At 42.5% G+C, this 25,244-nt stretch overlaps 1 protein-coding gene and 2 long non-coding RNA genes across 12 annotated transcripts in view; 1 reads left to right on the top strand and 2 right to left on the bottom strand.

The window, feature by feature from the left end:
* Nucleotides 1–5,508, bottom strand: part of LOC125984232 (uncharacterized) — a 65,575-nt gene extending 60,067 nt beyond the window's left edge. For both annotated transcript variants that reach the window (XR_007486870.2, XR_011088317.1), the window contains exons 1-2: nt 5,307–5,508; nt 3,741–3,833 (exon numbers count right to left, since the gene is read on the bottom strand). This is a non-coding gene — a long non-coding RNA (uncharacterized lncRNA). The remainder of the gene's footprint in view (nt 1–3,740; nt 3,834–5,306) is intronic.
* On the top strand, nt 5,376–16,980 carry LOC125984231 (uncharacterized). 8 transcript variants are annotated; one of them, XR_011088315.1, is made up of 6 exons: nt 5,379–5,447; nt 9,144–13,701; nt 14,155–14,213; nt 15,329–15,388; nt 15,510–15,902; nt 16,277–16,980. It is a non-coding gene; the product is annotated as an uncharacterized lncRNA (long non-coding RNA). The 8 variants fall into 8 exon arrangements; XR_011088316.1 differs by having other exon boundaries at nt 9,144–13,634; nt 15,329–15,902; XR_011088313.1 differs by having other exon boundaries at nt 15,329–15,902.
* A 3,603-nt stretch (nt 16,981–20,583) lies between these two features.
* Nucleotides 20,584–24,328, bottom strand: LOC125984228 (ethanolamine-phosphate cytidylyltransferase-like). Of its 2 annotated transcripts, none has more exons than XM_049746200.2 (13): nt 23,993–24,328; nt 22,805–22,893; nt 22,586–22,747; nt 22,457–22,523; nt 22,300–22,384; nt 22,187–22,228; nt 21,961–22,093; nt 21,808–21,890; nt 21,610–21,687; nt 21,461–21,526; nt 21,331–21,396; nt 21,144–21,232; nt 20,584–21,072 (listed from the first exon to the last, which is right to left on the bottom strand). In XM_049746200.2, the coding sequence occupies exons 1-13, from the start codon at nt 24,142–24,144 to the stop codon at nt 20,982–20,984; spliced, it is 1,203 nt and encodes a 400-aa protein (XP_049602157.1). In that variant the 5' UTR covers nt 24,145–24,328; the 3' UTR covers nt 20,584–20,981. The 2 variants fall into 2 exon arrangements, with proteins under 2 accessions (XP_049602157.1, XP_049602156.1); XM_049746199.2 differs by having other exon boundaries at nt 21,961–22,109; nt 22,188–22,228.
* Between the last annotated feature and the right edge of the window lie 916 nt (nt 24,329–25,244).

Raw genomic sequence — 25,244 nt, 5'->3', positions numbered from 1 at the left:
CCCCCCGCCCCTCCCAATTCTTTACAGGTCTAACATGTCAGATGAATAACCACCGAGGGCTTCCTTTTCAGCGTGGGAAAGACTACAAATCATTTTTTTCTGGTGTTGGAACTGACTGTACTATACACGTATCGGTTATGCTGATTTTAATGATTCATTTGAGTATGTTGGCCAAGACAATTTTTATGAAAGATTTTTTGGGGGTAAAATGTGCTTTGAATAATGTGTCATTCCAAATCTGTCCTGTATGACGGCGTTTAGATCTTCAAAAAAATATTTATCTCAAACATTCCGGGGTCCTCCTTCCTCTTGACCCCCGCTGAACATGCTCTGGACAAAGTCAGTTTCCGAACGACACTCCCTCGTCATCCATCCCGGCTGTTTACAAATCCCTCCTCAGCTAATTTAAAGCCACGCTCGCCCTCGTCACCTGTTGAACTTCACGTTGCGGGGACGTGGATCGGAACTGCCACGGGTCAGAGGTGACTGTCTGGCCCCTAACTTATCAAAGCTGTGTTTATTTAAAGTCTACGCGAGGACAACAAACAGAAAGGAGTGTGGGCAAGGGAGTCATTTTGAGGCAAATCCCCGCTAAGGAATGGAGATTAGCCGTCCGCGCGTTTCGCATGCTTGTATGTATGCACGTCGTCGTCGTTGTCACTCCCAATCGTGCTGACGGTGGCTCGCGCTGCTCTGGAATACTGTAAGGCCAATTTTGTTCTCCACCTTGTGACGTGGAGTCAAAAGGCCCGGGAGCGAGGTCCGCTCTGGGAAAAGTCTGCCTTAATAGGCACTTATTTGAGTAGCCGCAGATGGTAATTTAAACGCAGCGTAATGTCTTTGGAGCTAGAATTATGTGGCTGCTGGAGAGTCCAAAAGATATGTAAGAGTTGGTACTGACAAGCGTTATGGTTTGTCTGCGGTTACTATCAGGATCCAAAACTGTTTGTGCTATTTGACAAAATTAAGCAGAGAGTAAGCTGTTAGCTTATCATGCTAGCTGCCCGTAGGTTAGCTGTCATATTGTATAGCTGTTTTAAAATTTGACCATGTACCAGTTGTTCACTCCCTCTTATATTGTAGCTTTGTTGATTTGATGCTCCGCAATGTAACTTGTGTAATCCAAAAGTGAATCATCTCTGTAAGTAAAAAAAAAAAAAAAAAAAAAAAAAAAAAAAATTGCACTGACCCAACTTGACCCGGCTTTGTTTTCCCAAGCGCCTGCCCCACACATGGTGTCAAGGATGGGCTCCCCCTGGTTTATTGACTCTGTGTGGCCTTAGCAATAAGCTATTCTTAAGGCAAAGAGGGAACTTTGTTACGGTGAAATACTACACGATGAATCTCAGCGGGATACTCTGCATTGTGATGTTTTAATGGTCCTTGTCTTTCTATGTCTCACTTTGACTTAGTACGCAGCAATGCTTGTTTTTCAAGTGCTCTGTAAATAAAGTTGAGTTGAAAGAATTCTTGAATGATACAAGTAGTCTCTTGGTCCTGTCATGTTCTGTGCCGGGTTTAACTTTACAGTGGTATAACCTGATGTGTATCAGGCAGGGGGGGTGAAGGTCCAGGGTGAGGTGGCGTAGGAAAGGGTGAAACGCGACGGGCAGGCATAAGTTCCCCTTTGTGAGCACGCGAGGAAGTAAATGGTAGACTGTATGCGGAACACGGCGTGTGGCCTTGAGGCTTTCCCGGGAGGTAGCCTAGCGCGCTGGAAACGCACGGACATCTACGGTATCTCTTGAAAAAATTCTGAGAACCAAGATAAGAACCATAAATAACGAAAACAAGGAACAGTGATGAACGGTTGGCCCATAAATTGAAAAACAAAAGGGGACTAAGAATTTTAAAGAAACTATAATGAAATGATAATGTCTTTTTTTTTTTAATTGCATGTCTGTCTAGAAGTGATGGAAGGGCATTTTGCTTTTTCCCTCTTTCCCTCCTTTTAAGCACTGTTTGTGTTTTAAACGGACTTCGTTTTATACCCATAATTGTTTTGGACGTCCACTTCTTCGTATGCGTAGGAACATGTGGTCTGCATTACATGATCCCCCAAAATAGAGAAACATTTTCCTCAATCCATAATGAATGCAGGATCATAAAAAGCTGAGTTTAATATATTTGTTGTCAATCATCCGCTTAGAATATAACCAGCCCGCATTCACTGTATTAAAACAAGGTCAGTTTCAATTATTGATACTGTTCAGAATCCTTTGCCTTCATATTCATTTAAATCAATTTACTCAAAAAATAATGTTTATTTTCCGTACCTACTTACTAATTAAGGCTGCAACTATTTTATTCATATTGATGATATTTGTCCGATCTCGGTAGCTAGGCCCCATCGAGTCCCTCGGCAGCCCGGCGCGGCCTTTCGGCACCTCGGAGCCCACAGAAAGAGCCTCTTTGTTGGGCCGGAGGGGCGCTCCTGACGTCCAGTCATGACCGCGCTTCCATTAGCAACAGGCTTCCAAATAAGCGGCCATTGTGGCGGAGCCTAATACCCGCCGCTGCGTGTGTACTATTTACACAAGGAGGAGCAGAAAATTGTCCCTCCCATCGTGTCGAGACACAAGAGCACTTTTATAACTCTCCGCCGTTGCGCACGCGAGCTTTTCAGCAGCTTGATTGACGGATGGACTCCACTGCAAATGTGAATCTCAAATGTGTTTTTTCCCCCATTAAAATCAATTGAACTGTCATTAATCACGCAGCCTCCCAAAAATAGACAGCATTCTATAATATTCAACTTGACAAAAATACAGTCATAATTAACTAAAATGTAAAATAAATGAAAAACTACTTTTGATCATTTTTTTGCAAATGACAAAGATTATGTGCCGATAGCATTTGTTATATTGTCTGTCTACATAAGTTGCTCCACCATTTAAGTTCATTTTGTCATATTATTACTTTTTTCTCTTTTTCTGTTGTGCTGTTTTGACTTTTCACTTTATTTGAGATTAATAGGGACACCTGAATAGGAGCCTGCAAACAGCCTTCAAACCAAAATGGAAGTCGTCCTGCGTGACTTTCAGTGCATAAGTTATTGAAAATATATTTGTGGGTCTACTCACCATAGACATCCCGACCAAATTTTACAGTGCCGAGTCAAATGAAACTGCAGAACAGTCAACTTTGACCTCAGTTGCAAACCAAAACAGCAGCACCAACACCATAAACAGTTAGCGGAGACGTCGTAAATGAAAGGCCTGTGCGGTAATTTTTTTCCGACTCGGGTGTGTGATCGTTCCTGTGTTCAATGACGTTTTGTGTAATACCACCCATGAACACATTTTCTTTTTATTACACGGATTTGCAATGACCATTTTACTGCAGCTGTCATATAAACGCACATAAAAAAAATGACAGACAGTGACTGATGCATGGTGACATCTTACTTGCAGCTTGCTTTTCTAGCTTTAAGTATTTTTTTTGTGGGTCTGTTTTGGAGCTCACTCCGGTGTTATTGCAAATTCTAAGCTCAACGAACAGGAGCTCATAAAAGAGCTGATGCTTAACATTTCTTTTAATAGAAGAAGAAAAATTTAGGAGGATTTTGTGTGGGCGTGTCACGTGCTTGGGTGTGTTTTTCTCTCCGGGGTAAACCCTGCTCCTTCCTTACTGGAAATCTGCTTAGGTGTTTCGGAAGAATGTGATAAATATTTTATTTCCTCATTTGTTGGAACAGTACGATTCCTCGTCACAAGGTAATAGTTGGAAAACATCCTTACCTTTGTGGTCGATCAATTCTTTTCTGCCCTGAAGGATGACAGAGATCCATTTTTAATGAAACTTTCAGTCTTGAGGGGACAAGATGCAGCACTCTGCAGGAGCCGAGTAAAAGAAGATGTTTTAGATCACTTGTCAGACAGATTAAGAGAGTTCAAAGATGTGTTTTCACGCTATGTTCAACATGTTAAATTGGTTCATATTGCTACATTGAGCAGATGTTGATTTTATTTAGATGCAGACAGTTGAACATCAATCACTACAGTGCACTCACAGACAGGGCTGGATTTTCTCCCTAAAAATTTAAATTCTGGGGAGCTAACGAGTATGGGAAAGCTCTCGAAATAATGATATATTTGCCCTAAAAATAATGGCAAAGAAATAAAGTAGTTTCAAGTCATTTTACACAAGGCACCTAAACCTTTACCAGGCCATAATTAGTCTTTGGGGACTCTCGCTGCCTTTCCATAGTCACATTATCCTTGCAAATGCTTAACATTTTCAAGCTCAGAAACAATCATTACAGCGTTAATGAAGCCAGTCATGAGGCTCCAATAATAAAAACTATTCAGAGCGGAAAAGCCCACTGGTAGCCAGGCCACGTTTTTTATAGGGGTCACAACAATTGGGAGGAAAAAGCACACCTGATTTTTCGACGCTCCGCTGTAAGAATGTCAACACACGAGGGAAAACCGGTGCCTCCCTCCCCAGGGGGTGGTCAGCGGGGCACGGGGCAAATGCCAGAACCTCTCACCTTTTGCCATAAATCCTTACGAGCCACTCTCCCGCTGAATGTCGCAGGAAGGTCAGGTGTTTAGGGCTACTGCCTGCCTGCTATTAGCTAGGTAGTCCAACTGCATGTTAGCACTAATGTGTGATTTTAGAGAACAGAAGTTTCAGTGACCACACTTGGCAAAAATGTCTGAGAATAAGCGGGCTTCTGTGTTTGTGTGCCTTGATTCTGATAGAAAATGGAAAGGACGCATGTTGGGGTAATTGCCTATCAGTCACCACTGTAGAAACTAAACAGCCATTTAAAAGTTGATTTCTTGTATTGATGTCAAAACTGGTCATCGTGCTCTGCAGTGGACATATTAAATTATTGTTTACCGCTATATGTGGGCGTCTTGATGACTAAAGTTTCACAATCAATCACTCTTCACCTAAATGTGCTACAAAAAATAGCTTCCAGACAATTATAAAAGCACATACTATAGCAAAATGTAGAATTAGCACTAGTACTTCTAGCTTGTAAGTGGAAATCAATTTATCTAACCAGAGATTAATCAGTTGGACTACAACTAAGTAGCCAAAAAGTTATTCGCAATAATTCGCAATAGCTCGCAATAGCTAGCAATAGCTCGCAATAGATAGCAATAGCTTTTTACTGTGTCCAAAGAGCCACGTCAAAGAAACGCTATTTTCCTCCGCAGGTTTGCGATACTGAGGAGTAAATTTGTATTCATATACATAACGATTTATTTATTTCGATTAGTTGCATAATGTCTTCTGAATGCTATTATTAGATTCTTATTTTCAGACAAATGATAGAAATTGTTCGTTGTTACCTGCTGCTGACAGTTTCGATTGCGCACTCCAGTCTTCTTCAGAGCCGTCATCCGACATGTTGATGACGTATCATTTATTCAACACGTTGGACGACGGCTCTGAGGAAGACTGGAGTGCGCAGTCGAAACTGTCAGCAGCAGGTAACAACGAACAGTTTCTATCATTTGTCTGAAAATAAGAATCTAATAATAACGATTTAATGATATACTGTCCCCCAAAAATTTAATTAATCCACAATTCTTCACCATCTTGCCTCACAGGTCGCCTGGTTCATTCCAAAAATGGCCCGGCTTCAGGGTTCATGCTAGCAGCCTAGCACTTGACTGCTCAAGCTAGATGTTTTGGGTCTAGCGTTTTTATAATTCCAAAAGTTAAAAGAAAGTTAAAATTAGGTTGCAAACCTCCCCATTGTTTTTGGCTTTCAGTGTAAATGTAATTAGCCAATTAAAAAAATATATTTTTTGATTAAAAGATATATTTTAGTTTTGTTTTATTATGAACATTGATTACTTATTTATTTTTAATGCATCTATTTAGCACTTAAATGACAATCAAAAAGTTCAAAGTTCAACTAACACATTAACTGTGATGTAAACAAAGGTTTTCCACTGGTGACATCTTGACTCTAAAACCGACTAATATGGGGAAAATAGTTTTGGAGTGATGGTCAGCAAGGGTGTGGAAGAACACCAGGGAATGAATCTGTGCTGTTTGGCTTGGCCCAGTAACGCATTGCACAGCAACTTACTGGCAATTTAGGGGTGTTTGACCACTGGTGGTCACCTGCCTAATGTCTCCACTTTATAGACTTTCTGTAGAGTGTGCATCTCAGCAGCTCTTCTAAAAAGATATTCATAGTGTCTTTGGGGCTATTTTGTGGTTGTGTATTCTGGACCATGAGTACAAAACCAAGGTTGGCAAACTTTTACACTCAAGGGCCACATTTTATTTTTAAAATGGACAGAGTGACTAGGTAAGACATAATCATGACTTGTGTATTGAAATGACTTTAAATGAAATTCAATGACATTAGTTTTTTAATTCATTTAGTTTCATAAACAATTCAGCGATTGATTAATGATTAATAAATGGCATTTCCATTCATTTCAAAAGATTATTTGAGATGTGTGGTCATCGTACGAACTAAACTTGTACCTCAAGTGATGACTATAACTTGGCTTGATGGGTGGGCTGGCAGTCCAGAAACTCAGCTATTTTTATGCACATATTAAAAAGTCAGTTTCCCTAAATATTTCCCCTTTAAAACATTGCCTGGAGGGATTTTACCCACCCTGTTTGTTTGGACCCCAGTAGCAAAGCCACGTTTCCACATGGTACGCACGATCCGCCAAGCCAACAGATGCCAGCAAAACCACGAAGACGGGCAGGGGGCAAGGGGTGACGTCGCTGATGTCAGCGTCACGAGCACGGTTTTTGAGCCCGACACCTCTTTGGGTGATACCCCAGGGCTCGGGGGGGTACGATCGCAGCGCAGTCACAGAGGACAAAGACGGCCTTCATACGGTGTTCATTCAGCCCTGGAGACCACTTCTGCTTTCGTGTGTCTGGAAGCGAAAAGGTGGCAGCGAGACGCCAACATGGAGCACGGCAGGTTATTTACAGACTTGACGTTTACTCAATGTTACACTGTCCTTCTTTAGTTCCGACCTGCGTGTCGAAGTGCAAATGTAGATATCCGTACTGGGTTTCTCTAATGACCGAGACAAGGCCACAACCTAGGCAAGCGACGCCGTCTGCTGTGAGGAAACGTCAGTGCCGAGATGACATGTAATTTAGTCTGGGGGCCGAGACCGGAGGCCCTACAAAAACAGCGTGTGGTCTTGTCATGTCAGCGTAGGGCTGAGCGATACAGCCTTAAAATAAAATATATTTTTTATTCAATATCTAATTTTGGCTCCTTTAAAACAAAAAGCAAATGACAATGACATCATTTAACATGAGTATGTGTACAAGAATATGGCAGCTAGAGAGCTAGCATAATGCTAGCATAACAAGCTACAGCACAGGTGTCAAACTCAAGGCCCGGGGGCCAGATACGGCCCGCCACATCATTTTATGTGGCCCGCGAAGACAAATTGTGCATCAAATTCTTTTGTCATTACTAGAATTGCAAATTGTCTTTTTTTTTTTAAAATATTTGACCAGTTTTTACTCATCTGATTTGAAAACGAGTTAGTTGTCAGTTTGTTTTGTAGCTTTTACTGTATATAATATGAGGTGCTCATACATTTATTTGGGTTGACAGTCATAATGGCCCTCCGAAAGAAGCTATGACTACAATGCGGCCCGCGAAAAAAGCGATTAAAATGTCAAGAAACTACCAAATACCAAAAAACAGGAATCGCCCGTTAAGCACAAACTACTGAGCAGCAGCTATCTTAGCTCTTCTGATACCACCCGTCCATTTTTTTCTTGATCTTCGTCCATTTTGAGATAACCTCTGTTTATACGGAAGTGATGCATGCCGTTGGACGCTACTGGCCCGAAGCAGAAAGTCATGTTACCAGTGTTGAAACACTGCCTGAGTCAGTCCAGCCAACGTTCGGCTCTGAAAACTGCCCACACGCACATCCTCGGTACAAACTGATAAGACTTCCTAACTTACTCAATGAGACCGCTATCACCTGCATATAAATAGCTCAGCTTAGAAGTTCTCAATGAGCGCCCATCCAGTCACGTACTTTGAACCTAAAGATGAAGCTTATTGTTCAATATATGGCCATCAGGCGTGAATGGCTTCCATGAGCTTCCCATTCCACATGGTTTGACTTCAGCACTATTAACAAGTGATTAATTATAAGCACTCAAGGTCGCTGAGGAGCTCCCACTGTGCGCAGGGCGCCACATTTTAAGCAGCAGGCCAAAGTCGCCTCGTGTCATTTGACACCCAATAGGTACCGTGTCATTAAATCCCCCCCAAAAAGCCATCAGATCGCTTCCTATATTGCTGCTGAAGAAAAAGTTTTCTCCAATCTGTGTGTCGTAGTAGCAACTCAGCTTGTTGTATTTACTCGTGCACGGGGGAGGGGGGGGGGATATTTAATACACGTCCCACTCGGAAAGAAAACTCCAGATATCAGCATAGCCGAGTGGCTGTTGGTTTAAAATCGCATACATTATGCATGTCCTCGCACTGTACAAGTGCACACGCGTCCACGGGCTCCTATCATCATCGGTCCACTTGACAGATCTGCTTCCAAGGTGCGGGGGTCCCTTAAGGAGACCTCTACTCAATAGAAGAGGGGAAATGAGTCGTGACACTAATGACGCCGGAGGAGGGGAAAAACAGCTCCAGTATCCCTATATTTTTTCCTCCATCTATATTCTATAAATGTATTTATTTGTCAAAAAAAGTCAGGCTTGGTGCAATATAATAAGAGAATGTAATCTTATATGAAACTTACTAAAATAGTAAAACATACATAAAAATGACAAGCGTATGGCGGCTAGCCAGTGTGCAGCTAGCGCCAGAAGCTAATGTAGCAGTCCACCGCTTTGACTGGTGTCGCTTTATTTACTAGACGTCTTGCACGATTTGTGAAGATCTCATGTAAAACTCCAAGGATTTAGCATTGGAGCATATTTTTTTGCAAGAAATCTGGACAAAGTCAAATTTGATTCCCATTCAAAAAGACAAAATCCTCGTTAAAATCAACCAATAAAGCTACAACAAATCACGCCCAACCGCGTTTACTGCCGTCTTTAAAATGACGAACGAGCACCGAAAGGATCCAGTGAATATTCAGCTTGTTACGCGCTAAATGTGTAGCCAGGTCTCGCTGCGAGGTTAACGCTTTCCTCCATTTCGATTTTAGTAGCCAGCGGGGAGACTCGGGGGCTCGCGGCAGACAGTTCGGCGCTGCCAGTCCCGAGCAACGTTAACCCGACTGGGCTGCTCGAGGGGGGTTTCACACCCGAACGCCACAGGGCCCGAGGACGTCAGGGTCTTGTTCGTCGGAGGACCCCCTACGGCGCCTGTCCGAGTCTCAGCTGCGCCTGCCGCCGGTGCGCCTGTCAAAACAGCCGGCTCGTTCGAGTGAGCGCTGCCTCTGACAGTGATAAATGGCCTTGTCTATCCAATATGAATTTTGGAACCGCAAGACTTACAGTCCACCGTGACTTTATTTGTACAGCGGCACGGATTAGACAACACAGAATCCAAAACCTTCTGCTCTAAAACTGTAAGGAAAAAATTCGCAACGGTGCTCCTGAAGGAAACAAAATGCCGATAGTTTGTTTTTTAGAATGAGGACTGTTGGATTTCAGTTGCCTTGATGGTGATAAGAAAACTGAAGCCTTGTGACACACGCACGTCTTGTCAGTCTCAGGAAGAGCTCGTTGGGTTGATGACAAGGCAGGGGTGGTCAGAAAAACCTTCTGCCTGAGGCCCCAGCGTGCCCTGGGGGCTTCCTGTTTAGCAGGACAAAGCCACCGTGTATCGGGCCTACCATCCCCATGTCAGACCCGTATCGCCTCCCACTCCGGCCCCACATCCATCCCCACCTCCGCAACAACTTTGATTCGCGGCCAAAGCAAACAGTTCAACGGCGAGGATCTGCCACAGTGCCGGTTCCCATGGCGACGGCACACGAGGGCACTGGATCGGACTCGATGATTGGAGCGGACAAAGAGGCCGATTCAGAGACGCGGCAATGGATGGCCGGCAGAATTCAGATGGAAATAAAAACAACAACAAAAACAAACGACGGCGTGCAAAAACTTATCGCTTTCAATCAACTGAGTGATATTAACATGTGCTGTCACTTGAAGCAGGCGTGCTGGACAGAAAAATGTTTGTGTTTCAAAGTTTGTATGCATGGATTATGATGTCATACCTTGATGTGATTTTTAAAAAACTAAAATGTTGACAGTGCGTGAATTGTAAAATGTGGGCTGCCTATTTAGCACAACCGACGCGTAGAAATAGTAGTTCTATAGATAATTAGCTAGCTAGCTAGCCAGGTAGCTAGCTCGCTTAATAGATAACTGGCCCCGTTAATTTTATTGACATAAATGTTTAATGTTTTATTTGAATAGATTTTTAAGAATAGTTTATCAAGATTAAAAATAAATGTATTGCAGTAAAAAGTTAAATTTAAGGTGTGATTATTTTGCAAAAGTTAAATATGTTACTCTTTCTAAATGAATGATTAAAGAACAGGAAGTTATTATTACATTTCAATTAACAAGTGCACCCATGTTTTGATTGTCATTATTTAAAAACAACAGGATTCAAACTTTTTAAAAAGATAGCAACATGAGATGCTATGTAAAATTATGACTGCGGTCATAAAAATACACTTTTAGTAACCAACTTGATTGCTCCCTTTATAGCGAGGAAACGCTTGAGGAGATGTCTAAAGTTCGTAACACATCCAGAGGGGCTTCTGTTGTCACAAGACCATGTTTATTTCTGTTTTTAATTTGGCAAAATGATTCCCATCTGTTAAAAGGTTATTGTTGTGCTTGTTATAAAAACGCTTTTGCCAGAACCGTTGATTAATTTGAACGTGGTCTGCGGACTCGTGCCCCCGCCGGCCAATTATCATAATCCCAGGCTGTTTATTATTATTTTTTAGTCCGCTGCCATTCCCGACGCCTCGGCAAAATCACGGATCATTGCGCCAAGTAAGTAGTCATAGGATAAGAAAAACACAGAAATAGTCCAATCACTTCACTTCTGCGCTAATTTAATGAATCAGCCGATATTTGTGTTTCTTCATTTCGCTGGAGAAGACGCCTCATTCATCATTGACTCAGTCGGCATGGATTACTCCTCCCTATGTGACTTGGGTTTCTGATTAAATCCTGCAATCTTCCCCACATCCTAAAATTCCATTGAAAACGAGTGAATAGTGACACACTGTCAAAACTATAAACATAAAACAAGCAACCACATAGCGTTACCTTAGAGCTTAGCTTAATGCTAACAAACAATGCTGGCTAACTAATAGCTGTCATTTTAGCTTAATGCTAACAAACAATGCTGGCTAACTAATACCATCTGTGTCACGGCTTTTAAAAGTGCAGCAGCTTATGTAGGTCAAAAATATACAATGCGACACTGGCATATAATTTAAATGATTTCTTAGAGACGACATTTACACAACACAATCATCCGGTCAATTTTCCTTGCTGGAATTGAACAGTAGCACAGCAGGAAATTGAATTTCCTCTGGCCCTTTAACATGTTGGATAATAGCCGCTCCCAGAAGCCTGCTCCCGCCTGACCTCCACCTCCACTTCCACCTGTTTTGGTCGCACGGCCTGCCTCGTGTCACTCACCTCGTAACGCTGACAACACCGCCACACCGAGTGTAAATTACCGCATTCACCCGCTCGGTGTCCTGGCTAATAATCCCGAGCGAATGGCAACGCGGGCCTCCTCCGTACGCCGCTTGTACGTCTCTGTGTCAAAGTTAATAACGGCTCACTTTCCCAGGTTGTGCCCAATTCCCCAAACCAGGCCAGGTTGCAAGATCACCCCGTCAATACAATAAATTGTTTGTTTGCAGAGCTCAAGGACAATTTGCTGGGAAATTGAGAAGGAAGAAAAAAAATCAATGTGGTCATTGTACTGCTATCTTGAGAATAACAAAACTAATGTGTTCGCAAAACCAGGACACATAACACCAAATAAATGTTTGAAATAGAGCCAGTTCCCGCATCCAAAGTTCCGGTCAAACACCAAACTCGAGACTTTGGTGGCCTCTGAATTTCAACACCTTACAGTAATTCAAAAGTTACCTTGAATGCTAGCTGCACTTCGAAAAGAATAATAGTAATTAATCAGAGATAGATATCGTAATGACAGCTATCCAGTTTTCCGAGCATTAAGTGGCATTAGGGCCAAAACAAAAAGCTCAATGCAACCGCCCTGATTTCAATCCACAGCTTGTCAACTGGATTGTGGAATTGGATAATAACGTGGCACATCTGATATATGAACTGTAACTCATAGCTTATTAGATGTGCTGAATTTAACACCGAATCGAGGCCATTTAGTTTGAGCAGGCCATTTACTTTGAATTGAGAAGAGTTTCTGGGAGGGGGGGGGGGGGGGAGCTAGGTACTATTTTATTGTGCATAAAGATATGTGAATATAGTCATCCCTCGTTTATGGACAGAAATCCGCAAATGAACGACGACCGTACGATACAGTAACGGAACGTTTTTGATTTCGCTCCCCCGCTGTTGGATCACAAGTCACACCGGGGCCACGCGAAGCTTTTTAGTCGTAAATTGCCGAGAACGGTGTCAAAAGCCCGTCGAAACCGCCTGTGTGGTTTGTGAAATGGACCTCCGCCAGCGCCATGTTTTTGGAATCGCTTCCAGCTGCTCCACGGCCACTAATGGCACCTCGGGCCCGCAGTGCTGTTTTAGCACTGGCCAAGTTTTGGGCTCCAGAACCCCCCCCCCACACACACACACACACACACACTTGACAGCATCCGAATGATGAACACAAAAACACAAACAGCTTCATAAACTACACGTAAGCCCGTGTCACGGCTTCTTAATTTGTTGTGAAATGGCGTCAAAATTTAAGAACCTCTCTGGGTTTTTTTTTTTCGAGGCTATCGGTGAAATCTGGGAGAGGGAGAGAACCACTTGATAACCTTTCAACCCTCAGACGTACAAATAGTCAGTCAGTGATTTTGTGTCTGGGAGAGTGCAGGATGATAAAATGACTGGAGGGAAAAAAAAATTGTAAAAGGGATCTGATCTCACATTACACAATTACACTGTAAAAAAATATTTTCATTATTTTTGGGAGGGGCACCAAATCAGCCTAACAAAAAAAAACAATTTCACTTCTACGGATGTACTGAATTGTCTTACTCGTGAGGACAACACACATGTGGACCTGAAAGTGGATTCAAGGAAATAACTATGCTCACACGTGCATGCAGTATGTTGGCCATTTCTGTTGAGCCATGCAGGCCTGGTCAGATGTTAATTATCGCATGGAGCGTTTCCCTGCGTCTGGCAAAGACTTGTGGACTGTTCAATTAAATGCAACGCTGTGAAGCTTGTTGAAGATGGAGCTCGACTGCCACCAACAGATCAAAGGTGGTACTGCAAAAGTGGAAAAGCGTTGAATGCTGAATGCAGTCATTTATGTAACATTAGTTCATGATTGTTTACATGCTACATGAATGGTGTTGAAGCTTTGGATTTTTTTTTTTAAATCTGTGATGGGGCCTGGTTGCATTTATATATTGGCAGAATTGCGTTGACGTATTCGTTCCTCATAGCGGGGTACTGACGAGCTGGACTGTTGATAGATTCACCAAAAACAGAAGGTGAGGATACACAGTTTCCTCCCTTGGAGATTTATACGCCGACATCCAGATGCCGGACACGCCGTACGTGAGTATTTCCAAGCGGCTCGGCGAAACACGCAAGTCGGACGACTTCCCGTTAGGCCGTCATCGCCTCTCAATGGCCGACAAATAGTCCGTCGACGGACTGCGTTGGTGTCGACAACCTCTTCCACATCCCTGCTCGCTGCGACTCGTTCTGGTGTTTGTTAATAGAAACTTGCTTGCTGGAATATGAGGCATCGAGAACTCTTGTTCAATGCTCAATAACTTCTTTCAAAGTGGAAATAGCAAATAAAATAGCAAATATTTTTTTATCTAACTCATCAAAGATGGCGAACATATGTGAGGGGAAAGTACCGCCATTTTGTGTACAAATGTAGAAATATGAATATGACTATAAGCAAATGTGTGTGTGACCTCAATTTAAGCTAATTTCAAAGATGATGATTCCTATATGTTACTGAATATACTAATTCGATCAATTTGAAAATGTTCATAGGTTGCCTGATCAGCTAAGAACGAGGGAGTTCTGCTATGAATCACCGATAAGCGCTGGTGGCGAGCGCATGTTACACTGACCTAAGATTGCCGACACTTTGTGTTTGACTAGATCAACATAAGAAAAAGAAATGAGATTTAGAGCTCCCCTACCATGAAGTTAAGATCAGTTAATCATGACCAAAGAAACAGAGATGGATGAGTCAGAGCGGGCATCACGGGATGTAAAGCAGGCCCCGCATTCAACACGTAAATGCTCCTAATATAAAATAATAAACAGTAGAAGATTGATGCTCGGTTGTAGGTCACCTCCCCGTACAATGTCAAATTCCTAAGGCCCTTGTCTCTTCTCTTTCGTCTGACTTTTCTGAACAGGTTCTGACCCCAAAACATGTTCTGGAATATTTTAACATGTCATCAATAATTATACATATTTTAAAAATACTGGACGTAATTTAGAAATGATTCATCAAGCATTACATTAATAATATTAAAAAAAGAAACATATAAATCTTACGTGCACGTGAAGTTATTTATTTATATCAGACTAATTAATCTCCAAAATTTAATTTCACTGCTGTCAATATGCATTTTAGATGGTAGGCCCGTAAACAATCGCTAATTACACCTGAACCTCCTGTTATCGCCAGCAAAATATCCTGAAATTCTAGATGCATGCGAATGAGCCCGAAGCTGATCGCGCGATCTTTACATATACAATTTGGAGGCCCGTCACAACGACCGTTGCGAGCTAGCGTAAACAGGCTATTATTCAAAGCCAGGGGCATTACTTGAGTTCATGCACGCCTTCACATCCAGCTGGATGAAATATGGATGCCAGCCTTAAAATATTGCTGCTGTCTCGCAAGTTAAAATTTTATACAAAAATGTTTCCGAAACTCTTAGGGGCACAAAATTGATCCCTGTGGCACCCCCATAAAGAATCCCTGATCATTAAAAAAATTTAATCATGGCTGGATTCAATCATTTCAACGATAAGTCAAACCTTACATATTCAACACCGGTTGAGTACCGTCGCCAGTTTCACATTTCGCCATGTGGATAAATATACAAGCGGCTGTTTCTAGGTTGCATTGGAGCTCTTAATGGCCCAGGTTGCTTATTTTTACCCCGCACTGCTCGAAGAGAATATGAATTGTCTCGGGTTCACACAGGAACTCACCTCAGACGAAGGGGGAGGTCGGAAGGGGGCGACGGGGCTCAAGGTCGCTCAGGTTTGTCTGCCTGACACTGTCGACATAACCCCCCAAACCACTCCACAATCTGTGGAATTAAATGGAGGATAAATATTATCGAGTGCAACCGGAGAGGCTGTTGTGTATTTGTGCTGTGTAGGAAGAGAGGCAGAGGGAATAGCAGGGGTGAAAGGTCAAGGTGAAGAGTGACATTGCCATCAGGGGTTCTCAAAATCAGTTGGTCCAAGGAAACATTACAGGGGGCAAGTTTTCACAAGGACCCACATAAGGTCAGTTAAACTTAACCACCCCTATTTGAATTAAAAAAATGAAGAGAAAAAAAAGTCATCATGCTTTCAATATAATTTATTTGGAAAGGTCACTTACCTCTAAGTACAGCTCGCTGCAGAACCACGAGGGTGGAGCTGCCCCAGAAACAGTCCAGCCCACCAGACTCAATCCCTCCCACCAGAATCAATCCCTGTCTCGCAGACTTCGACAGCCAGCCTGCTCCCAAGTGGACGGAGACAAGTGCTAATCGGTGGATTGAAAAGTGAGTGTCTGATTTGATTGACTGATCTGGTTGACTGAAGTGACGTGAATTGAGAGGCTGCTCACTGGCTTCAACTTAACAGCTGTAACATAACATAGACATAATTAAATGCTTAAAATGTCTTCCTACACACGTCAGTAGGTCCACATAAGCATTAAGTTATTTTTTAAAATGTTTATTATGCAATGTGTGGTAAACGTGGCTGTAAATAAAATTGCGGTACATGGTAGCGGCGTAGCTAGTAGACTTTCCCAGTGTAATTTTTTAGCACTAAAAAAAATAAAAATAAAATGTTCAGTGTGTTTTGTGTTAAATTCTAGTAACATTTTTCCATATTAAAATTCTGTGCTTGTGTGTGTGTTTGACCTGCACAGATGCATCAGACAATACTACAAAGAGGGGAGGATCCCCTTCAGCGGCTTTCATTGCACCTTTTGTAAAACTCTATTGTCCGATTTTTACAAGGTTAGGTACCATGTAGAAAACCGTGTGCGTGTGTGTGTGTCTGTGTGTGTGTTGTTTAGAATGTATGTTTAGAACTGTATGCACCCTGTATATGCACCCTGTGCTTTGCATGTCTTAGCCTATCATTCCTTCTCAAAACCTTCAATCAATATATTGTGGCATCACAAGCGGGCAAGTGGTAGAGAGCTGCTGCATCCCCGACAATATGGTCATCGCATACACTACACTTCCCAGAAAGCCTCAGTGCTCTGACAGGTGTAGGTGGTTTGGTCCCTTGATTAAGGTAGCGGATAGGAGAATGGCTTTCATTAAATATTGAGGGCAATGTATGAAGACGTTCCCGCGACCTTCCCCATCAGCAACAGCAGCAGCACAGACAGCACCTTCTCCATCATCACCTGACCTCTAACAGTAATACTGACACTAATAGTCACCAGTAGTACTGATAGCCGACGTGACCATTAGTACCTGATGTTTCCATGTAGCCTCTCTTTCATTTGATTTGATTTAAAGTTTACTCATTGTTTTTGGTTATGTTGTCTTTTATTGTTCTGTTTAGTTTATTGATGCCATTAATGTAAAATGAAGTTATCAATACAGATGTTTATTTTAACATTCAGTCATTTATTTATCTTCAATATGACTTATCATCACTAGGGCTGTATGTTTAATACAAATAATTTATAACTGTTTAACCCTTGTGTTTAACCCTTGTGTTATTATTTTCAATAAAAATAAACAAATATTAAAAACTGATTATTTGCTTGACTAGATTGTAAATCCGTTTGTTTGCAATAAAGTCAAATAAAAGAAGTTGGCCGTGCTGTCTTTGGTGGAATGTGGGCGGGATTGCATGTGGTGGGCTGGAATGTTTCTGGAGCAGCGCCACCCAGTGGCTGTGTAGCGAGCAGCTTCTTCTTACTAGTGATGTGCATTCCAGTTCTTTTTAATGAACTGAATCTTTAGAATCAGTTCACTCAAAAGATTCGTTCAAAGGAATTGTTCAACGAATTGTCCCCACCCACACGCACACACTGATCTTTTTTTTTCTTTTTTTTTTTAATCTGTGACGTCACTTGGACATTCCATTAGGTACACCGCCATTTTCAAGTGTACCTAATAACAGGCCACTTTATTAGGGAAATATCATGGTCAAAGGTCACAGGTGTCAAGCTCTAGTCCTTGGGGCCGCTTTCCAACATGTTTTCTAAGATTCCCTCGTTAAGTGCAGGTGCGTGAAAAGTTTTAGCCACTTTCACATTCAAAAGGAGCTAAAACTTTTCACACACCTGCACTTAACGAGGGAATCACACGGACACTCCATTAGGTACACCGCCAGTTTCAAGTGTACCTAATAACAGGCCACTTTATTAGGGAAATATCATGGTCAAAGGTCACAGGTGTCAAGCTCTAGTCCTCGGGGCCGCGTTCCAACATGTTTTCTAAGATTCCCTCGTTAAGTGCAGGTGCGTGAAAAGTTTTAGCCACTTTCACATTCAAAAGGAGCTAAAACTTTTCACGCACCTGCACTTAACGAGGGAATCACACGGACACTCCATTAGGTACACCGCCAGTTTCAAGTGTACCTAATAACAGGCCACTTTATTAGGGAAATATCATGGTCAAAGGTCACAGGTGTCAAGCTCTAGTCCTCGGGGCCACGTTCCAATATGTTTTCCAAGTTACCCTCGTTAAACACACCTGCGTGAAAAGATTTAGCTCATTTTCACGTCTGCAGTGGCTAAAACTTTTCACGCAGGTGCGCTTAACGAGGGAATCACACAGACACTCCATTAGGTACACCGCCATTTTCAAGTGTACCTAATAACAGGCCACTTTATTAGGGAAATATGGTCAAAGGTCACAGGTGTCAGGCTCTAGTCCTTGGGGCCGCATTCCAACATGTTTTCCAAGATTCCCTTGTTAAATGCACCTGTGTGAAAAGTTTTAGTTCTGCAGAACGTGAAAATGAACAAAATCTTTTCACGCAGGTGTGTTTAACGAGGGTAACTTGGAAAACATATTGGAACGCGGCCCCTCGAGGACTGGAGGTCGCCACCCCGGTTTAAGTGAAAAGTGCCACCCCCACTTTCTGATTGGCTGTTTGATCTGTGACGTCACTCGGACACTCCATTAGGTACACCGCCATTTTCAAGTGTACCTAATAACAGGCCAGTTCATTAGGGAAAAATAATGGCCAAAAGCTTAACTGAAAGTGAAAAGTGCCACACCCGCCCTCACCCCCACGTCCTGATTGGCTGGTTGATCTGTGACGTCACACGGACACTCCATTAGGTACACCACCATTTTCAAGTGTACCTAATAACTTCATGCATTTTTTTTGTAGGTGTCAAGAATTTGTATTTGACTACTTGCTCTTTATTTTGGGGGACACCAACACATCACAACACAACGTAAAACACATATACATATTGTCATATAAAGTAGTTAACCAAATGTCAGATTTTTATGTTTTCATGCCCAAAAAAATAAAAACAAGGAATAAAACACCAGACAAGTTTTAACATAAATGTTTATTAAAATAAAATAATAATAATAATAATAAAAGTACATTTCAAACCAGCAATCTAATGTGAAATTGCAGTAGATATATTGGATAACGATATTTTGGCGTGTATATGCATACACGTTATATAAAAACTACTGTAAATGTTATAAAACAAAGATTACCCAAAGATAAGCATAATCTCCCCGCTGTTGCATAACGGCGCACCCTTTTTTTTTTTGATATCTTTATTTCGAACACATCCCAAAAAAAGAGATAAAAAACCAAAACAAAAAATAACAAATAACACTTAAAAGTGCCATATATAAGTCCGTACAACAAGCAAACAAACAAACAAACAAACAAACAAACAAACAAACAAACAAACAAACAAACAAACAAACAGAAAATAAATAAATAAATAAATAAATAATGCTCGAAAAGAAGTAGGAGGAAGCGTGATAGCTTTCATGCAACAAAGTTAGCCGTTAGCTTGGAGAAAACGTGCATAAAAGAAGTGGTGTTTCAGTGAGTGGTTCTTTCTTTCCTTGGCAAATGGTAAATCGACATTCTGGCTTACTGTACATAGTTCACGCCAGGAGAAAGACGCAACACGTTCACTGACTGGTCCGTTTAAGCACGGGATAGAAGGCAGTTCACCCATTGACTCGTTCGCGAACGGCAAAGTCAGGATTCGTTCCTTCACTAATCCCTTCTCGCGATGAACTGGAAATGCAAATCACTCGCTGACTCGTTCACTCACAGGTCCGTTCCGTAAGTGAATGGGAAATGCAATTCACGACTCGTTCGTGAACGGGAAGTTACGTCATTTTCTTCTTCGTTTTGTTTTACGGCGAGGTGGCACCAGCTTCAATGCGCATTACCGACACCTACTGGTTGAAGTCATATGAACTGAAAAAAGAACGAATCACTTTAGGAAGTGATTTGTTCACACTCGTTCACTGAAAAGGTCCGTTCTTATGAACGAATCGTTCACTCACGAGCCAACACTACTTACCTCTGCAGCGCCATGTCCCTTCCATGGATAGTGTCGATTTACGGTACTACGGATGTACGGCTTGTACACATGTCCAAATAGCATGGGCTTTACAAAACACAAATTTGATCAATTAGGAAAAAATTCTTCACAGCATTTTTTTTAGAGATGAAATCATATTATTATTGTTAACAGTACATTATATACTGCATTCCAGTTTGCACAGTATTTGTATGACCTATACATCCCAAATCGACATACAGGCGGGTTTTTTGTTTTTATTATCATCACTAAATACATATGAACCTATTTTTATATATACTCTATATATATATGTACATGCACCAGCCGGCCACAACATTATGAACGCTCAATTTAATGAGTACTGAGCTTTTAAGAATTACGTGTGAGTGTTTATTTTAAAAATAGTTGTATGAATTATACAACTACTATATTCTATAGTTGCTTTTAAATATAATTTTCAAATATTACAAATGTTAATGACTGTCATTGAAGTCCAATGAACATCATTTTTGTTACAATGTCAATGTTGCGGCTGCTTCCTGTACATTTATACACAGATTAAGCACCGAGTGGTACATGGAGAGCCACCCCGTAGTTCCGCCCCTGATTTACAAACATCTGATTTTGAATTGGAAAACAATGAGCATAGCAGACGCTGAATCCGTTTCAAAAAGGTCAACATCAAGCCCTCTTGTGTGAGATTTCTTCAATGTTGGTTAGTTGTTGTTTTAATCACTAAACAATACCAAAAAAAAACATCAGTTGAAAAACAGTCACTGAGAAAATAAAAATTGTATCTGATTATTCAATGGAATAATCGATAGACTAATCGATTCTAAAAAGTGACAGCCCTAGTTGAAACCTCCCATGGGATCCCACACGGGTACGAGGGCCGCTGGATCCACGTAAAAACTTGTCAACTTGCAAGTCCAAATAAAATCAATTATTTTCAGGATAGAAAATATAAGACTTTTTTTTGCTTGTCCAAAAATGTGCCACAAGACAAGACAAAGTTAAACCGGGCAACCTGCTTGACAATATGGCCACCGTGTTGTGCTAGCATTCGTGACTTTGGGCTCAGGAAGTGTCACTGGTCTGCTACTTGGTGCTGCTGCATGGCCTGAATCATGGCAATCTCCGTCGCCTCTTTCTTCTGGTTTCTGTCTTGAAAAAGCAACCTGAACCACCCAAAAGAACATTTGAAGAAAACGTTTTGGTTGGCATGTGTGAGAGATGGCTGGCAGAGGACCTGTTTTTGGTTATCCGCTGTACAATGGCGTCTGTGGTGAGGCTGTTCTCGCTGTCGACGCTGCGCAGGATTCCTTGCTTTCTTGGCACCTGCAATTGATAAGTTTGATGTGAAAAAAAAACAACCTTCTAAATGTGTTGCCAAAGTCTCACAAAAAATGTAAACATCACACCTATAAAAAACTTACAGCATATGGGTCGGATCCGTCCTTGCTGGGGTAGATTTGTGTCTTGCCGTGGCATACGAGGTCGACCTGCGGAGGACACCGTGAAGTCGCTTATAGCGTTTCAGGTGTGGAGAACATCACTCTTGCTCACCTTCAAATGATCCAGAAGATCTTTGGTGACTGCAAACGGAGCACCGATCACCACCTCTGCGACGTACTGCAAGCAAAAGGAGAACATTTAAAACGCCATCATGATGCTCATGAGTTGGCAAAGGGTGAGGAGCGAGAATGCCAAGATACCCGGCAAGCCAGCACGCATAACGTCCTCTCGTGGACGTTCATGATGGGGTAGTTCTTCCCTTTGTAGCGGTTCACTTCCTTGAACAAAGAAATAGCATGAATAACACTTGATGCTAACTAGCATGCTAAGAACATGTGTCATTGGTAAGCTAACATAACTAAAAGGCGCTAGGGAAAACTGACATGATAAACACTTACTTGGTCAAAGTGCAGCCCCACAATGATGTACGGCTTGTCCGCCATCTTGTGCACCGCCCGCAGGAAGTCCACGTGGCCAATGTCTGACAGGCGTCAAGGAGACTCTGTAAAACGCTGTAAAAGACCCTCCCTCTTTCCCTGAGAAAAAGATACGGAAGAGGTCAAAGGCCCCGGCCACGTAGATAATGGTGTCGCCGGGCTGCGGCTCTTGGCCCGAAGCGAATTGGATGATCTTCTGGGACGTCTGAAGGAACTGCGACACCCCCGTCCAGGGACTGTGGCTCTTCTGACCATTGGAGTCCCGTAATCCAAACATATAAGATTTGAACATCTTGAAAAACAGACATCTGCTAGCAAAAGAGTAGAATTTGGAACCAACCTTCCCGAAGTTGTCCGCGTGCTGCTGGTAGTCAGAAGCATCCTTGGAGGGAAAAGAGGACATAGTCAAATTTGGGCTGTGACTTGGATGCCGTGACTGAGCGAAGGACTCACGATGTTGCTGTGATGTGCTTTGGTCATGAGGAGCATCCTGCCAACCAGGTCGGTCGTTGAAACTCCTTGGGTCCTCTTGCATTCCCTGAAAGAAGCCACGTGAACAAATTGAAAGAATTTCAGTCGCCAAATGGTTAGCGACTGTCGCGACCCGCACCTGTAGCGTCCCGACTCCTTGACCTCCCCGTACGTGTCCTTGCCGTCGACTGTTAGCGTCAAGTCGTCTGCAAAAAAAAATTACGCTCAGGAACGTCTCGCTGAGATGGCGAATGAGTCGGACGCGTACCGCCGTGCACGCAGAAGTCGCAGTTGTACTTGTCGAGGGTCTCCAGGGCGGTGACGTAGGGGGCACCCTCAACCACCTCGTCTACCCATTTGATGGCCCGCACCATCTTGTAGCGCTCTTCCTGAGTGAAAACCGGCGGGCCCTTGTGCTTCGAAATTTCGCCTGGAGAAAATAGACCAATGAAAAAAAAAACTTCTCATAACTTCTAATATTACCTACTGTCTGTGTGCACGCCAACGATGAGGTAATCTCCCATGGCCTTGGCCTGCCGCAGCTGGTTGGAATGGCCATAGTGGACCATATCATAGCTGAAAGACAAAGAAGCAGAACTTTATTTTCAATACCCATATATATATTTTAAATGATTGCATAATTACATATTTTGGTCCACACTTAAAAATAATCCCGCTTGATTTATCAAGCAGTGACATAACCAAACGTCCTTTCATGAGTGAACAATTCATGGTATGACTTTCTGTCCGCCTCAGCAGATGACAACGTGGAGGCGGACTTTACCCGTCCATGCTGATGCTTCGGTGACACGGCTGACCAATGAGAAACGAGTGAGTCGGTTGGAAGAGGGGGGAGGGGGCAGCATCCACAACACATTGCGCAATTGTGCTGCCCTCTCCTTGGAATGCTGCTGACTGCGCTGGAGATTCCGACCACGCGGGTCAGTGACGGAGTGTTGGGCCGAGAGCGCGTGTTGACGCCGGCACTCTTTGGCGCTCACAGTCTGCCGGTTATAACAGTTCAGGCATCCCAAACATTCGGAAACATTCCGGGGGGCCAAAGCCGTGTGCGCATAACCGGAATTCTACGGGAAGAAAGGCGCTGTAATCCGGGGCCCGAAAATGAAAAACATCCTTTCTGTTGCTGCACCATAGTAGAAAAAGTGAGCAAAAGTGTAATGATAGGCATAAAGTGGCAGATGAACTGGAGCTTAAGGCGAGAGCTGGTGTCAACCCTGGAATGGTCGCCGGTCAATCTCAGGGCAGACAGTAACTACTCACATTCAGACCTAAGGAAAATTTTGTCTTCAGTGAACGTATTGTTTCAGAATATGAGAGTAATTCAATTTGATAACAAACCCAAATCTCAGAGGATTGAGTGGCAAACTCTTGCCCAAAGTTAGATAAGATGGGCTCTATTCAGCCCACCACCCGAAAAAGACAAGCACAATTTACATCATTCTGTTAAATATCAGAACTGCAGTACTACTTTACTATTAGATATGACTTTGGCGCCATCTTGTGGCATCTTGCACCTCGTTTGTTTACAGTAGAGGGAAAGAACGTCAAAGGAAGAGCAAAATAAAGCATTGCTTTGTTTTTGCAGATGGATCTAATGCAGCAGGCCCCAGTGATGGAAACCCCTCCAGCCCACCCCCACTAGTACAGTTCTCACCATCCATCGCACCACACGCGGACCCTTCGCCTCCTCTTGTCGGGGCTCCCCGCCGAGGGTCCAGATGTCGAGCCGTCCTTATTAACTTGGTGCGGGGGAAGCCGGTGGTGATGGTGATGGTGGTGATGCTGGTGGTGTCCGTTTTTGAGCATGTTTGAAAGCCCCAGCCTGGAAGGCTTAGCACAACGTCCAGTTCGGCAGAAACGTCGTGACAGTGGACGAGCCGACAGCAAGTCGTGTAACGGCGGTGAGCGGCTACGCTGCGTCAACGCCGCCTCCTTCCAACCCCCAGCTCTCTATGCCCGCCTTGGGTCAAACAGAGGGAGAAAATGGACAGGAAATAGCCGACAAGCTATAAAGAGCACATCTTGCATCTATGACGGTAATGCTTTTGTTTTGAAAGCAATATAACCGGAAAAGGGGTGTTTGAAACATCAGCCTTGACGCCGGTAGGAATCACGCGACGACCCGGCGTTACATAATGACGCAGGGTCCTGTGCTGTCACGTGACCAGCTATCTAATTACACAATCTATTTGAAAACCAATTAAAACCATAAAGTTGTGTTAATGATACATATGAATATCTAAAGTATATCTCGTTTCATAGGTTAAATGATGGAGAAATGCCAGACAGGGTTGGTAAACCATGATACTGTGGGTCAACAGACAATATCAAAAGAATAATAATTATATCCATGCACTCAAAAATGGAACCCATAACTTGAAGCTATTGCCTGAACAAACAAAACTTTAAAAAAAAAAAAACCTTGTACGTGTAGTACTTACACGTTACTGCCAGCAGATGGCGGCAAATATCCTTTACGTCTTGTTAGGCCCGCTGTTTGAGATAACACAGAACCTTATTGATAACAAAATTTATAACCAGGGAGTCGTTGATGGTGTAAGGGTGAACGGTGTGAATATGTGTGTGACTAAAGAAAAAACAAAATAGATAACCACCTAAGAACTATTTTTATTATATTTCTATTCTCAAACAGTTACACATTTTGTTTGATAGACATTATTTAATCTAATATTAATAAAGAAAAAACTAATAAAAGTGAACAGCAATGACGTGGAAGAACGTGAACCAGGGGATCTTTAAGGATTATGACGACCGATCAGATTTCCCATTCATGTCCAGAATTATGCGAATAATATTCTTTAAATTTGGTTTACTACGTTATCTTGTGCCAACCTAAATACAAATATATCTATTTTAGCATGTAATTTAAAGTTAAACGTGCGCCT

Source organism: Syngnathus scovelli, chromosome 16, assembly GCF_024217435.2.
Source record: "Syngnathus scovelli strain Florida chromosome 16, RoL_Ssco_1.2, whole genome shotgun sequence".
Taxonomy (NCBI): domain Eukaryota; kingdom Metazoa; phylum Chordata; class Actinopteri; order Syngnathiformes; family Syngnathidae; genus Syngnathus; species Syngnathus scovelli.
This window is presented reverse-complemented; position numbering and strand designations above follow the sequence as displayed.

Bases quoted from the DNA above. Each gene is read 5' to 3' on its own strand.
- LOC125984228 (XM_049746199.2), bottom strand. From the start codon at position 24,144: ATGCTCAAAAACGGACACCACCAGCATCACCACCATCACCATCACCAC. The intron at 22,524-22,585 runs GTACGCGTCCGA...TTTTTTTTGCAG, and splicing joins CGACTTCTGCGTGCACGGCG to ACGACTTGACGCTAACAGTC. The intron at 21,233-21,330 runs GTAAGTTTTTTA...TATCAATTGCAG, and splicing joins ACGGATCCGACCCATATGCT to GTGCCAAGAAAGCAAGGAAT.